Source organism: Bombus fervidus, chromosome 7 (genome assembly GCF_041682495.2).
Source record: "Bombus fervidus isolate BK054 chromosome 7, iyBomFerv1, whole genome shotgun sequence".
NCBI classification, from domain to species: Eukaryota; Metazoa; Arthropoda; class Insecta; order Hymenoptera; family Apidae; genus Bombus; species Bombus fervidus.
The window spans coordinates 14,019,896-14,032,796 of record NC_091523.1 but is presented as its reverse complement, the minus strand read 5'-3'; the positions used below and the strand labels follow the sequence as shown (position 1 = coordinate 14,032,796).

At 34.6% G+C, this 12,901-nt stretch overlaps 2 protein-coding genes across 4 annotated transcripts; both read left to right on the top strand.

The window, feature by feature from the left end:
- Positions 1 to 48: 48 nt before the first annotated feature.
- Positions 49 to 4,888, top strand: LOC139988800 (uncharacterized). Of its 2 annotated transcripts, XM_072006553.1 has the most exons (6): positions 49 to 337; positions 1,110 to 1,396; positions 2,636 to 2,707; positions 2,774 to 2,860; positions 3,132 to 3,495; positions 4,003 to 4,888. In XM_072006553.1, exons 2-6 carry the CDS (start codon positions 1,340 to 1,342, stop codon positions 4,311 to 4,313), a joined length of 891 nt encoding a protein of 296 aa, XP_071862654.1. In that variant the 5' UTR covers positions 49 to 337; positions 1,110 to 1,339; the 3' UTR covers positions 4,314 to 4,888. The 2 variants fall into 2 exon arrangements, with proteins under 2 accessions (XP_071862654.1, XP_071862655.1); XM_072006554.1 differs by lacking the exon at positions 49 to 337 and having other exon boundaries at positions 709 to 1,396.
- A 1,697-nt stretch (positions 4,889 to 6,585) lies between these two features.
- On the top strand, positions 6,586 to 12,331 carry LOC139988797 (uncharacterized). Of its 2 annotated transcripts, none has more exons than XM_072006546.1 (7): positions 6,586 to 6,773; positions 8,468 to 8,639; positions 9,327 to 9,631; positions 10,204 to 10,269; positions 10,355 to 10,439; positions 10,787 to 11,115; positions 11,708 to 11,743. In XM_072006546.1, exons 1-7 carry the CDS (start codon positions 6,672 to 6,674, stop codon positions 11,726 to 11,728), a joined length of 1,080 nt encoding a protein of 359 aa, XP_071862647.1. In that variant the 5' UTR covers positions 6,586 to 6,671; the 3' UTR covers positions 11,729 to 11,743. The 2 variants fall into 2 exon arrangements, with proteins under 2 accessions (XP_071862647.1, XP_071862648.1); XM_072006547.1 differs by lacking the exon at positions 11,708 to 11,743 and adding an exon at positions 12,121 to 12,331 and having other exon boundaries at positions 6,594 to 6,773; positions 10,787 to 11,013.
- Positions 12,332 to 12,901: the final 570 nt, after the last annotated feature.

Here is a 12,901-nt window from a genome sequence, read left to right as displayed (position 1 = left end):
AAAGATCATAGGTGTTTATGCTGGCTCATGTTACGTCACTTTCAAAGATCATCGTCCGATATTTATGTAACGCGGTCTCACACGACCTACGCGCTCTCGTATTTGTACGCAGGTAATCAGTGAAACTGGGTTTTAACAGTTCTCTTGTATAAAAATCAGACGAAAATTCGAGAAGAGGTAAGTAGAAAGCACGTTTGCCTGAATTCGATTGGTTGACACGCGGCGTGGGACCACTGGATTCGCTCTTATATGTGGATCAACCAGACGGATCAAGAACTACACGATCAGTGCTGTTCCATGGATCACGTTCCATAGAGTAAATCTGTTTACGCTAATTGTAAGTAATATTCTTGAAACGTTTCTTTGAACGAAGTTTCTTTGAACGTAGTTTTATATATTCACGATTGATAATTTTGTTGGTATACTAATACAACGTCTTACGAGGCTCATTAAAGATTAATTAAAACAGGAAGAATTCAAAGTTTGCTTTCATACATACATATGTATATTGGCTTTATATCGCTCATTATCTTTTATTGAAAATAATATAAAAAGGTATGCAAAAGTTTCCAATCAAACAAGTTTTTTTTCACTCAGCTTTACATTCTGATTGAGATACTTAAAGATTTCAAATAATATTATGTAAATACACAACAATATTTACTTCTTACTTCTGTTTTTTTTTTTTTTACAATATTGGTTAAAATTTGTTTAAATAATATAAAGTGAATATATTACACACACTATAAATTCATACACATTACAATAACATTTTCTTAAATTGTATACAGTAAAATATGATGTACGTAACGAGAAATTTTTATTCACCATTGTAAGATGATGATCTTACTTGACTTTCTCTAGAATCATTTACAATTGCTTCGCATAATCCTATCTTTCAGCGTAAAAAGAAATAATAATTTATCAGCTGTCCTTAATGCGTTTTGGTCGTAATTTTCGTTTGATCGTTCAACTTCTGTGAGTATTCTTAGCTGTTGCTTCTGTCTGTTCGTGTTCGTACATGGGTTTACTGTTACTGTTACTGTTACTGTTACTTTCATGTAAATAACTAATTCCGCTTACGTTGTTGCATGCGCGTAACACGATAGCTCGGTGAAAGAAGACAAAAAGGAGGGGCTAAATCGTGTGTAAGAAGATTACGTGGAATAGAAAGGACCACTGGTCAAAAGGTATTGGATCCGTGGTATCCTACATCGTGATTGGTTGATACTTCGCGTGGGATCTTGCAATCATCCTTATAGATCGGAGGATCGTCGACCTGTTCTGCAGTTTGCAGATCACGAAGATTCTTTGACGGTCGTATCAAAGTGTTAGAACAATGCTTGGGATAATCTGCGTTTTCAACGCTATTTTGTACGTGGCAGCTTCGGAGACAGTAAGTTCTGCGCTTATTTCCGACAATTTGTATCTTGTTATTTTAACACGTTAAAACTTTCAGATCTGTTCAAATGATGGATTTCACATCGTTGCTTTTAGTATTATAAACATACTGATTCTTTTCACACAAATCAATATTGGCTTTCCTTAGAGTTATCTCTGTTATCATGACATTATAGCGTAATTGCAGTGAATGTGGTGAAGCTTAATCATTATCCGAGTATATATACAAACAATGCAAATATTTTGGATCTTCGATAATAAAATTCAGATCTTTCAAGGAACATTGAATCGCAAGCAGAGTTTTACTCGATAACACTAAAAAGAATTAACAATTCTCTTGAAACTCTTTCTCATTGGATCTTGACGCTCGATTCTTCAGCAAATTTTACAAAATTCTTCCGGTAAAGACCTCACACGTACAATACACAGTTTTGACACGTACAGTCATATCTTCACGTGCCACTATGCATCTATGAATCTTCACGCGCATTCTCTGAATCGCTCTTAATACAAAACCAATTAGTTAAAGACCAATACAAAACATTCGTCGGTTCTCAATCACTTGTCACTTGTTCTTAATCACATGGTTTTTATATTCGAATTCACGTATTAATAGGTGAGTGAAGTAATAATAAAAGAATTTAACTTTCGATACTGTGTAACTACTATAATTTAAAGCTAAACTCGTTGATATTTTCAAATGAAGGAAGAACATTGATCTGTGAAATTTTCAATTTTCCGGTATGCGATAGTAACGCAAATAGAAATGCAACGAAAGAACAATAACGCCCGTTCAGAAGGCACGTTGGCATTTGCATTAACACTTATTGAGCAGAAAATCGTTTGACGCTCTATATGTAGAAAAGAGAAAGTTACTATGTAGGCATAATAGCTGTTTAAAAGTAATTCAATGCACATTCTCGTACGGATAATTCTACCCGCATTTGCGACTTTATAACGTGTGGGATTAACTTTATCATATCTTCCGATTACAGCATAGTTCAAGTGTCAAAACATACTATTTTAAGAATAGCTTTAGTGAATTAAAATGCTACAAAATTTCATCGTAAGTTAATTCCTTCTATACTAAGATGATTAAAAGTTGTTTTATTGTCGCTTTATATGTCGACAAATAAATATGTTATTCTACGTCACTATATATTATTTGCTTAAATAAAAATGGTCTAAACATGATATGGAGACTTGATAATTGAATTTAAATTTGTTATTTCAGGTGATCCTTCAACGAATGAAGCGTCAAAATGATCCGAGTGAAAGTGGTCATGTGGTAGACAGTATTTTTAACGTGAGTATTATTTAATCTCTCTTAAGTTTCTCGGTGATCCAATAAAAATTGATTTTAACGCTTCAGATTCCAATTACGGCGATCAAGCAGACAGGAGCCGCTGTGCAAACCTTCAGCCCAGAAAATTCTAAGGCCATCGATAGTATCTTAAAGGTATATTTATATTCAGGTGACTTACATAACACGTACTCTTCGTAAATACAGTTTTCGTAAAAATTCCTAAAATATACTTTACTTTTAACTTTAAACAAAACAAACTTTCGGTGTGCATACATACTTTTGGATATTTATCAAACAATAATATTCTGCTCTCGCGTAACACGCTCTCGATATGACACAGTTCGAATTTTTGTGTTTTATCGTGTTATCTATATATTATCCTAGCAATTTCTTTGAAATATAAATCTTTCTGTCATTTTCATAGATCCCTGTTTCGACCTTAGAAGCTGTTGGAGCTCTAGTAAAACAAACGTCTGGGCAGAGACTCCAGAATGCCGAAGAGTTACAACGAATACGCCAAGAAAGAAGAGAGAGAATATTAGCTCAAAGGGAACGACAGAGGTTCCAAAGAGAGCAACTTCAGCAACAACGTTTCAAACAGCAACAAATGAAGAGAAACGTTAAGAACAATAACAAAGATCTCTTCGGTTTAAACACCCTCTCTTTCCTGGTTAGTAATCATGGAATCTTAGGTAGTATTCAAGGTCCGTTTGGCGGGTACAATGGATTTGGTGGTGGACATGGTGGTCATGGTGGTCATGGTGGTCATGGTGGTCATGGAAATCAAGGTATACATTTACTGGTATCGAATACGTATCTGTACTGCTTGACTAGGCAAAAGCGAACTCCTTGAAAAAAATAATGAAAAAGGGAGAGACAAAGGTATATGTGCGATACCTTCGATTATTAATCGAACAATTGTAATAGGGGATTTTTACAAAAAGGCGTGTTTTTCTGTCGTTAACAAATTTGTTAAAATCGAGATAATAAGAAAGAATAGTGAATTGTATGTTGATATGTGCGATTTCTCGTTTTAATCTTATGCCAAAACTTTTCTGAAATATCTTAAAGTACAAATTTTACGGAATTGATAGAGAATATATCATGGGAAATTCTGCAAAGAAATTTTATTGCAGCTTCTAATGAGAATCATTATATAGAACCAGAGAATGGTGCGCCACTTTTTTTACCGATTATCTATTTGTTTATAGATCTTGAAAACTTCGTTTTTTTTTTTTCTGAATCGAACAGTACAACTATAAAACTACAGATGATTCATATAAAAATCTTTATAGGTATCCATGGAGGACAGGGCAGTACAGGTGGTTACGAAGTCCACGAAAACGTAGAAGAAGATACAAATTATTTCTGGCATGGGATCACCGCTGGCTTTGGTACGATTTCTGGTTCTCGGCCAACTAGCGCGCATATTTCCATACAAAATAAAGTCGCCCCTAAAGATAAAAGACCAAACAAGAATTACGACGATTTTCGAATACAGAACAAAATTGCTCCGAATAAAGAAAATGGACTAGACTATGAAGATGATCCTCCACTGCAGAACAAGATTGCACCCAAAAGGAGCAGGATATCGTTTCAATCATAGAACAAATTCATCAAACAGTGAAATGAATTCAATCTTTTAGTTTTCTATCACGCGAAACACACGCTGCCAGTTATACTCGTACATAAGTATTAGGAATTAGGACATCTACTTGTAGTATTTATTGGAAGACGTAAATTTTACTTTGTCTAATATTTTATATTACAAGGCTCGTGTAACGCAATCGAAATGACAGATTTATAATAAGATAAGTAGAATATAGAATGACAACAATGAAATGCATTCGATTACCAAATGTCCTAATACCTACATACGTGCGTAAATATGTCTAGCAGTGCACGTTACTTTAAATGTTCTACCATTGTAAAGCAAAGTGACATCGAAGAACAGCAGAGTATCGCCTGACTCGTAAAAGAAATGAAATACAAAGCGAAGTGAATTTGACTTTCTAAATTTTCATGACGTATTGTATAACATATATTTATTTTTATATATCACACGTTCGATAACAGCTGGCCGATAAGTATGCGAGTCACATTGCATCGTTCATGTAGATAACGAATGACAAAATGTCGCTGCTTAGAGAAAACCAGAGTCGTTAAAACAAACTGCAATTTCATCGTTGGGACGATAATTGGCGAACGAACTACAATGACTCGTTAGATTTTCACGGCAGCTGCGCTATTTCAGCCACGAATTTCGAAGTCACGTATGTACCACGAAAGATTCCATGGCTACTACGTGGAATGTTAAACGAGTCAATCCTGCGATACGGAAAACATTTCGAATGTAACGCCTCCCATGAATAACGAAACGATGCGAGGATAAGCAAGCAAGCCGTGTATCCATTGTGTATTCGAATAAAATTCAACTTCATTTTGTACATAATTGATATTCCACTGCATGGATCCTCGTTATAAGATAAATATTAAACGAAGGAAAATGAATCTCAGTATCTGATGATAGTCGGATTTAATGAATAATCGCGTGACTGGTAGTCTTGTTTTTTATTTATATGGCTCGGGCGTCATAAGCAAATAAATGCATGTAAAATAATAATCAGTCCATGCGTTAACGTTAAATCGTTTCGCAGTTATCGATGTATTAGCATATGTATAAATACAGCGTTGGCAAGGTTGAATGATTCATACGATCGGTTTCGTTTACAATTTATCACGTCTATCATTCGAAGGAATCAGTCTCAGAAATTGAAAAATGTATCTCTAAGTGGTATACAAAAGATTTTTAAGCTTTTCCTACTAAACTGTGAATTAAATATCGCAAACGCTCGATCATTGACGTTCTAAAAAGTATTACAAGTTGGCGTTGACAACGATTATGCTGATTTCGAAAACGGAAGTTCGTCGAATTACAACATTGAATCTTGATGTTTGAATCATAACTTTGAATTTTTATAAACCGTCATTCATATTCAAGCAAATAAGGAGAATTCTGAAATACCTTCTGACATTAGAATACTATTAGTCATGTAATTTTATGTTCTTAGATATTTATTCGAGGAATTATGTTTACGTTTGATTCAACTTTGATCTGCGGTATTAATGTCTAGTTTTCCTCCATCTCGTTACATTTTTAATTAAGATCGTTTTAGCGTCATCCATCTATGTCGTCAAAAAAATAATCATAAGAATCTTTGCTTCTCCTTCACCTATGTGTTGAGTCATTTTAGCGGAAATTTCTCCATCACACAAGCGCATAGCTATTTCACGATTGCAGCATTCCCTTTCGTTAAATTGTGAAGAAATTACGAATTCTTTAACCATGGTCACGTTAATTGGTAATTTATTTCCGACGTAAAACAAAGAAAATTTTCAACGTTAAACTAAAAACGAAAACAATAAATCGAAAAACCTTCCGAAAATATTTGAATTATTTTCTAAAGAGGTACAATACATTTTATACCGCACCAACTAGCTATCTTTTATTATAAAAAGATATTCGATTATTTTCATTAATAAATGGAGGAAGAATTTGTGCATTAAGACGTTAAAAGCCTATTGAAACTTCTGCTGAACTTCTTCCATTTGTAAAAATAAACAGCGTACGATACTGTCTTTTCGGATATATACTTATTAATTAAGGCAGCTCACTGAAACTTATACAAATGCTAGCGAGACTGAAGAAGGAAATGAATGCGTGGTGATTGTATTCGGACTGTCCTTGACCCCGGCGTAATCATAGTTCATTCGGTAGACAATCGTCGTATAAATCAGCTATAAACTCACATTCGCAAAACGAGTTGCTCGGCTACTTCTTAAGTCTACGTCAGACTTTATCCCTTCCCGACGAGAAGGTAAGCCAGAGATGTCTTCGAGGTCTTTTTAGAAGTCGGTAGTAAGTGCGTTAGGTAGCCAGTTGTGCGAATCAGTTGAAAGAAAGATGCTGTGCTGCAAGGTTGCTTTAGTGTTCGTAGTTAGTCTAATTGCATTAATCAGCGGGATGCCTCACGATAGCGAAAATAGCCCCCAGAGTCCATTCTCGGTGAGTTTTCAACTTTATTGAATTAACAATACAAATTTTCATTGTATTTGCCTGAGAACAATTCACATTTACGTTTGCGATACGGACGATTGTGAGACAGCAATTTATCGAATTTTGCATTGTAACTTCTCTTGGAATTTCGAACGAACAAGTGGAAGTTTAATTGGCGATTCGCGTAATTGGTGCGTTTGGAAATTTGTAGGAAAACGAGGCTTTGAAAAAAAAAAAAAAAAAAAAAAAGAAAAAAGAAAATAGGAATAGAAATTGAAAAAGATTGTCACATTTTTATTGAAAAGTTTCCGTTCGTGTTCGATATCGATATTTATAAAACGATTAAAAATAAAGAATTTCCTCTCATAAGAAAACAAAATTATTCAGTTGTTCAACCAGCGGCTATAATTAGAAATGATAATCGAAACTGTACGATATTTGCAACCTTTGCACATGCTTAACTGTATACCTAATGAATTGTTTTACAAACTGTGTATGAGCAAATAGCTCTAAGCGAGCAGCTTTCTAATATTTCCAAGTCTAACGTAACAATAATTAGACAACGTGCCACGACGTCTATTGAATCTTTTTGTTCGAACGGTCATAAATGATGACAAACGAATGACGGTGAATAGAATGTATAAAAAAATTTAGTGAAAAGGGGAGAGTACGGGTCACTGATGGCGAAACAATGTTAGGTAATCAGCAAACGCAACCACGATCAGGGGAAAGACCGCGGAAGTATAAAACCGAGTTAAAAGTTTGCGATGGTTATATGATTTTTAGAAAATAATGCTTAAATTTGCAAATAATTGTAGTGAACCAAGGACTGAGTTAATGTTCGTCATCAGGCCGACAATTTAGTGAATTTACATAAATATCGAATAATTGCGGGGAACTTAGGAAATATATAGAATATGGTATAGAAGCAAATTGTACCGAGCTTATAATTATTTAAGAAAATTGTTTCATACTAACTACCACCTATTTATTAAATACATACATAGTGTACCTAAAAGCCTTCAGTAAGGCTTATCGATCTAATTGTAGCGTAGAGATATCTATAGATTTTATTACAACGAGGCATTATAGATATAACGTAGATAGTTTGGTAGCAATTATTAAAATGTTAATACTTAGAGAAACTTATCGTTGTAATTATACAAAAATGTTAGAATTTTGATGCACCGTAGTGATTAAGAGAGTTAGTAAAAATGCATACAATGCGCTGTACATAATATACAAAGTTATATATACAGTTTGCAAAGTACAGTATTCGCCATAATATTTGCAAATTGTATATATAACTTTGTATATTACATTTGTAATATTTGGTTTGTTTATTAAAGTACAGTATTCGCCATAATATTTAATAAACAAACCAAATCTCTGCATAGATTCTCTAGCTGAATTGATAAAAATATGGATTTACTTATTGCACCATTTAGTTAAATTATCCTATTTAGTACTTTTCCATTCTTCGAGATATGTTTAGATGTCCAAATTCTTTAGATGTAAAAATTTCAGACAACAATTAAATGCCTTAAATAGTATGAAGTAGAATAGTATGAGAAACAAAAGACACTTTAGTTTTCATTACTTTCGAAATGATCGATATAGGATACTTTAACTATAGACAGCAGCATAAATATTCGCAGTCTGATAATAAAGCAATGAATAAACATCCCATTGTTTCTCCGTAGCTTCCATTCGTTCAACTTACAAATGGTGGAATCCGATTCAATTTGGGCGGCTACCATGCCCAAGCTGGACTAGGCGGAAGCAATGGACTTCACGCTGGCGTCGGAACACCTTGGGGTGGCCATGCGTCCGCTGGTTTAGGTGGCACAATCGATGGCAACAATGCAAATCTCGGCTAGTATAATTCCATCGACGCGTCTTTCTTCTTTTTCAGTAGAACTCGTAGAAATCTGTCGCCATAGACGTTTATACGAACGTCATCTATTTGAACGAAACTTTAGATTGCCAATCTCTCGAATATAATAATTCCTTTATTTACAGATTCCCTACTTTCTTAGGTCCCGTTACATTTTGTACTAAAAGTACTTTGTATTACGACTATAATTTTTCCAGTCTCATAATTAACATCTTTATGCGCGATGTTGCATACACGCAACATTGTATTTTAATACGATACCAAATGATAAACGTTAAATTAACTAAACGATAAATCCATTTGTTTCCGATAAAAGTGACCCATTATTCTGGTGTATCGCGACTTCTTTTCGATCATCCAAAGAGACAATTTTCCTCGGACGATGGAAAAGGGATATTGACATAATTCAACTCTCCCTTATGTAAACGTGAACTATAATATTAACAAAAACATCATAGATCGTAAGAAGTCAGCTCCTATTATATCATCTCCAATTATATACCTATATGATTTTTTTATACCTTGACAGATTCTCAGAAATAGATATTTATCGTATCATAAATATACTGCAAGTTGACCTCTAGACTTCCAGTTTTTTCTTTTTTTTTTTTTTTTTTGCTATAAGAAGGCGAAATGAAAAGTTCATGCGGTGAATCGATCAACAGGAGGGGGTCTGTTCGCGAGAGCAGGCCTTGGAAACGGAAGACACGAAGCTGCAGCGGGATTAGGCGGCGTGATAGACGGAAGTGGAAGATCTGGGCCTGGACTCAGAGGACAAATCTTCGCCAACGCGGGAGCCGATGCGGTTGGAACGTCGAATGGGATTATTAACAGAGGACCAAGCGACAGACGAGATGATGGAAGTAATAAACCAGGTGAAGATGAAGGCGACAGGGGCCAACCAACCAGAGGACATTCGAATATTCAAGTAATCGCTCGTTCTGGAAATAAGAAAGAAAAAGTAGTGGAGGTGCGTTAAATTATTATTAATTGTTCATTGAGTCGTAACGAAGATGTTCGTTATCAGAGTTACAAATGTGCGACGTTTTAAAAGTAATTTAGGTTTAATTGTAAAGTGTGAAATAAAGAAATATATATAAAATGTGTGCAAAAGTTTCTGGGCAAATAAATCTATTTCATATTCGTATAAAGGGATAATTAATTCGTAGTATAATATAACTGTGTATTTATTATACTGTTTTCTTTTATTCGTCATAGTCCTGTACCTAACATTAGTTAACAACTTTTTAAATATCATTGCATTAGGTAAGATCATTAGATGATCAAGTACGTTAGATAAATATCATTACCTTACATTAGGAATATAAATTGAGGGACTGACGTGACCGGGAAGTCTTGCACACCACGGTATATAAATGACGTGCTTCGTTAAAAAGAAAAAAAAAGGAATAAATCTCAGACGGTAAATATATGATACGAAAGTAGAAGAAAATGAATATAATTTGTGGTGTACGATTAGCAAACAAATTATAAAGCGTTGGGATATGTTATATGAAAGGTAAAATTACCGTTAATTTGTAGACAGTGGCTGTGCCGGCAGAATCTCCAGAGGCTTTTAAGCAAATTGACTCTTCGTCGAAAAAAGAGGTAAAACACAGTTGTATTAATAGCATCAATTTGAAGGTCGTTGCTCTTATATCGAATTAATAATCTGCGAATACGATTACGTCAGATACAGGAAGCATTAAACGTTAAACCGCTATCTATCGCCGAGGTTAATCCTGTCTTGTCCAGCGAGACGAATGATATACGCGTTGGTGAGAACAATCTCAGTTAATTAATAGTCTTAACTCATTAAGGATCAACCAATGGTTCATCATAATGTTATAATTATATCAATCTCTTTGCGTTCCATAAAATCGTAAAGTCTATGTGAAAGAAATAACCACGGTAAAAATATCGAACGAATCTTTAGAATCCTCGTTCACAGTCACGTTGTTCGAAAATAGAATTCCATAATGAAAGTTGACGGAAAAAAGAACGCTAATAAAATATTGCGTCAACGTAACGTTGCTCCTTAATGAATTAACGCGACACGATGCAACATAATACAACGCTCGTTCATAATACGACACTTTTTATACATTTGAGATTTATTTTTTAGTTCGACTAACGAAAGTCCTTCCACGTCACCGTAGAAGAAAGTTATGGGAATCGAAGAGACAGGTTGATCAAGAGCATACAGATCCGATAGTGCCACAGGGTAACGCCGATTCAAACGTTCAAAACGTCCAAACGCGTCAAGCGATTTATTATTCAGACCCTACACCTACGCGAAAAATAGCGGTAATGAGGACCAAAAGTCCTGGTTTTTACGATGACATATTTCAGGTAAAAGATACGATTATCCTTATTTATCTATCCAAAAGTATTCGGACGCTTCTTTGTTTCTTACACGAGATAAATTTTAATTACTTCAATGATATTATATATGTCGGATTAACATTAGGGTTAAGGGTGTGTAACGAATCTTTCTTTGGATTAGACATAGTTGTTTTATGATTGTGACAAAATTTGACAAATAACCGTGGTAATTACATACTCGGGATGTGAATGGCAATGATCTTAGACTCGATAACGAATCTACCACAGTCTAAGTCGTACTCGACTTACTGATCCACGATTCGGGTGTAACTCAACGTGCTTGTCCACGGTACAAGTAGAACTTACCTGACTGCCTCTCAGACCAAGTGGAACTGTCCTTTTATATACTCCTTTCCATACCTCTCTGTACCTCTCGGGTCAACCTTTGTTTTTAAGGAGTGCCATTTAATTACTCTTTTAGTTTAATTACCTCTGTTAGGTACACGTCCCTCCCGTGACCGTGGCTACGTTCAGCAACGTCACTTCGAGCCTAAGCCCACTGTCATTAATCTCGAGCACCCACACTCAGATTAAATCATAAACAACTGTTTCTCAGTTTTATTATTTAAATACAGCTATGATAAAAAGTCTGGACTAATTGGGGACCTTGCCAAACATTCCAAAAGAAAGACCCCGATGTCCTTTCATCTCCGACATATATATAACCAGCATAGTCGTATAATAAAATATTATAACGCGATTAAATTGATTTTTAAGAGCAGTACGTAATACTAAGACTAGCATTTATAACTATCGGATCTTGTAACGTTATTCTGCCACTTGGTAAACTTTACATCTTTGGATTCTATCATTTCCAAATTATAAATTACATTATGAAGATATCTTTCAAACGGATAGCATGTTGATGCAAAAAGTGATATGTAAATAATCAATTTATGGGGTAAATAGTAATACATATTGCTATTGTATCGTTTAATATGTAATTTGAATTTATAATTTGTTAATTCCAATTATTAATTCATCAACATCAGTATGTTCGGATACTTATAAAGAAGGGTAGTATATGATGCAACGAAAGCTTCCCTCATTCACTTGAATGTTTCCTTTTCACAGATACCGATATCAACGCTGAACGCTGTTAATCAACTGTTGAATAATAATGCCGGCTAAGTAATGACGTCGTGTTGCGTCAATTTCTAATCTCCATATAAGCTTTTTACATTGTAAGACTTAGTGGTAGTGGAAATAGCTATCCATTAAAAAAGATACAAATACGTTGTGTTTAATTCGTCAGAATTTTCTTAATAAATTATTCTAAATTGAACTCTCTTTCACTTTTTATTCCCACCACACCAGATTCACACTGCATTAATAAGTCCATCAAAAATAATCTATTTTATTCTGTAAACGTGAAACCTATTGTAGTATCGTGAAATAATCGTGTGAAACTCGACGAACTTGATAAGACAAAGAGTACGAACTGCAGCGGAGGTAAAAATAAAAGTGCTGACGAGCCAGAAGGGATGAGAGATCCCCGTGGGTCATCGTGCCCATCGACGTGTCCGTGGCCCTTCTGGAAAATCGAGTATTTGGAAAGGCAAACGTGACCATATTTTGGAAACGGTTTTAGTTAAATAATTATAATTTTCTGTCCTATCATTTGTAAGTAAATGTACGAAATAAAATTCCTTTGCTGTTAAATTATTGCTTCTTTCCTAAACCTGTTCCCAAGTGGAGAGTTATCATTGCGAAAATTATCGTTATTTTACTTTTAGGCGCTCATATTCGATAAAAATCGCAATTATGTTATGTAAAAGACGAGAAATTCCATGAAACGTACGAATAGTAGTAGTAATGATGTTTGACAAAGACAAGGTCGAGTTTTTGGATATCA

Bases quoted from the DNA above. Each gene is read 5' to 3' on its own strand.
- LOC139988800 (XM_072006553.1), top strand. From the start codon at position 1,340: ATGCTTGGGATAATCTGCGTTTTCAACGCTATTTTGTACGTGGCAGCT. The intron at 2,861-3,131 runs GTATATTTATAT...TCATTTTCATAG, and splicing joins CCATCGATAGTATCTTAAAG to ATCCCTGTTTCGACCTTAGA. The intron at 3,496-4,002 runs GTATACATTTAC...AAATCTTTATAG, and splicing joins TGGTGGTCATGGAAATCAAG to GTATCCATGGAGGACAGGGC.
- LOC139988797 (XM_072006546.1), top strand. From the start codon at position 6,672: ATGCTGTGCTGCAAGGTTGCTTTAGTGTTCGTAGTTAGTCTAATTGCA. The intron at 6,774-8,467 runs GTGAGTTTTCAA...GTTTCTCCGTAG, and splicing joins GCCCCCAGAGTCCATTCTCG to CTTCCATTCGTTCAACTTAC. The intron at 10,440-10,786 runs GTGAGAACAATC...TTTATTTTTTAG, and splicing joins GACGAATGATATACGCGTTG to TTCGACTAACGAAAGTCCTT.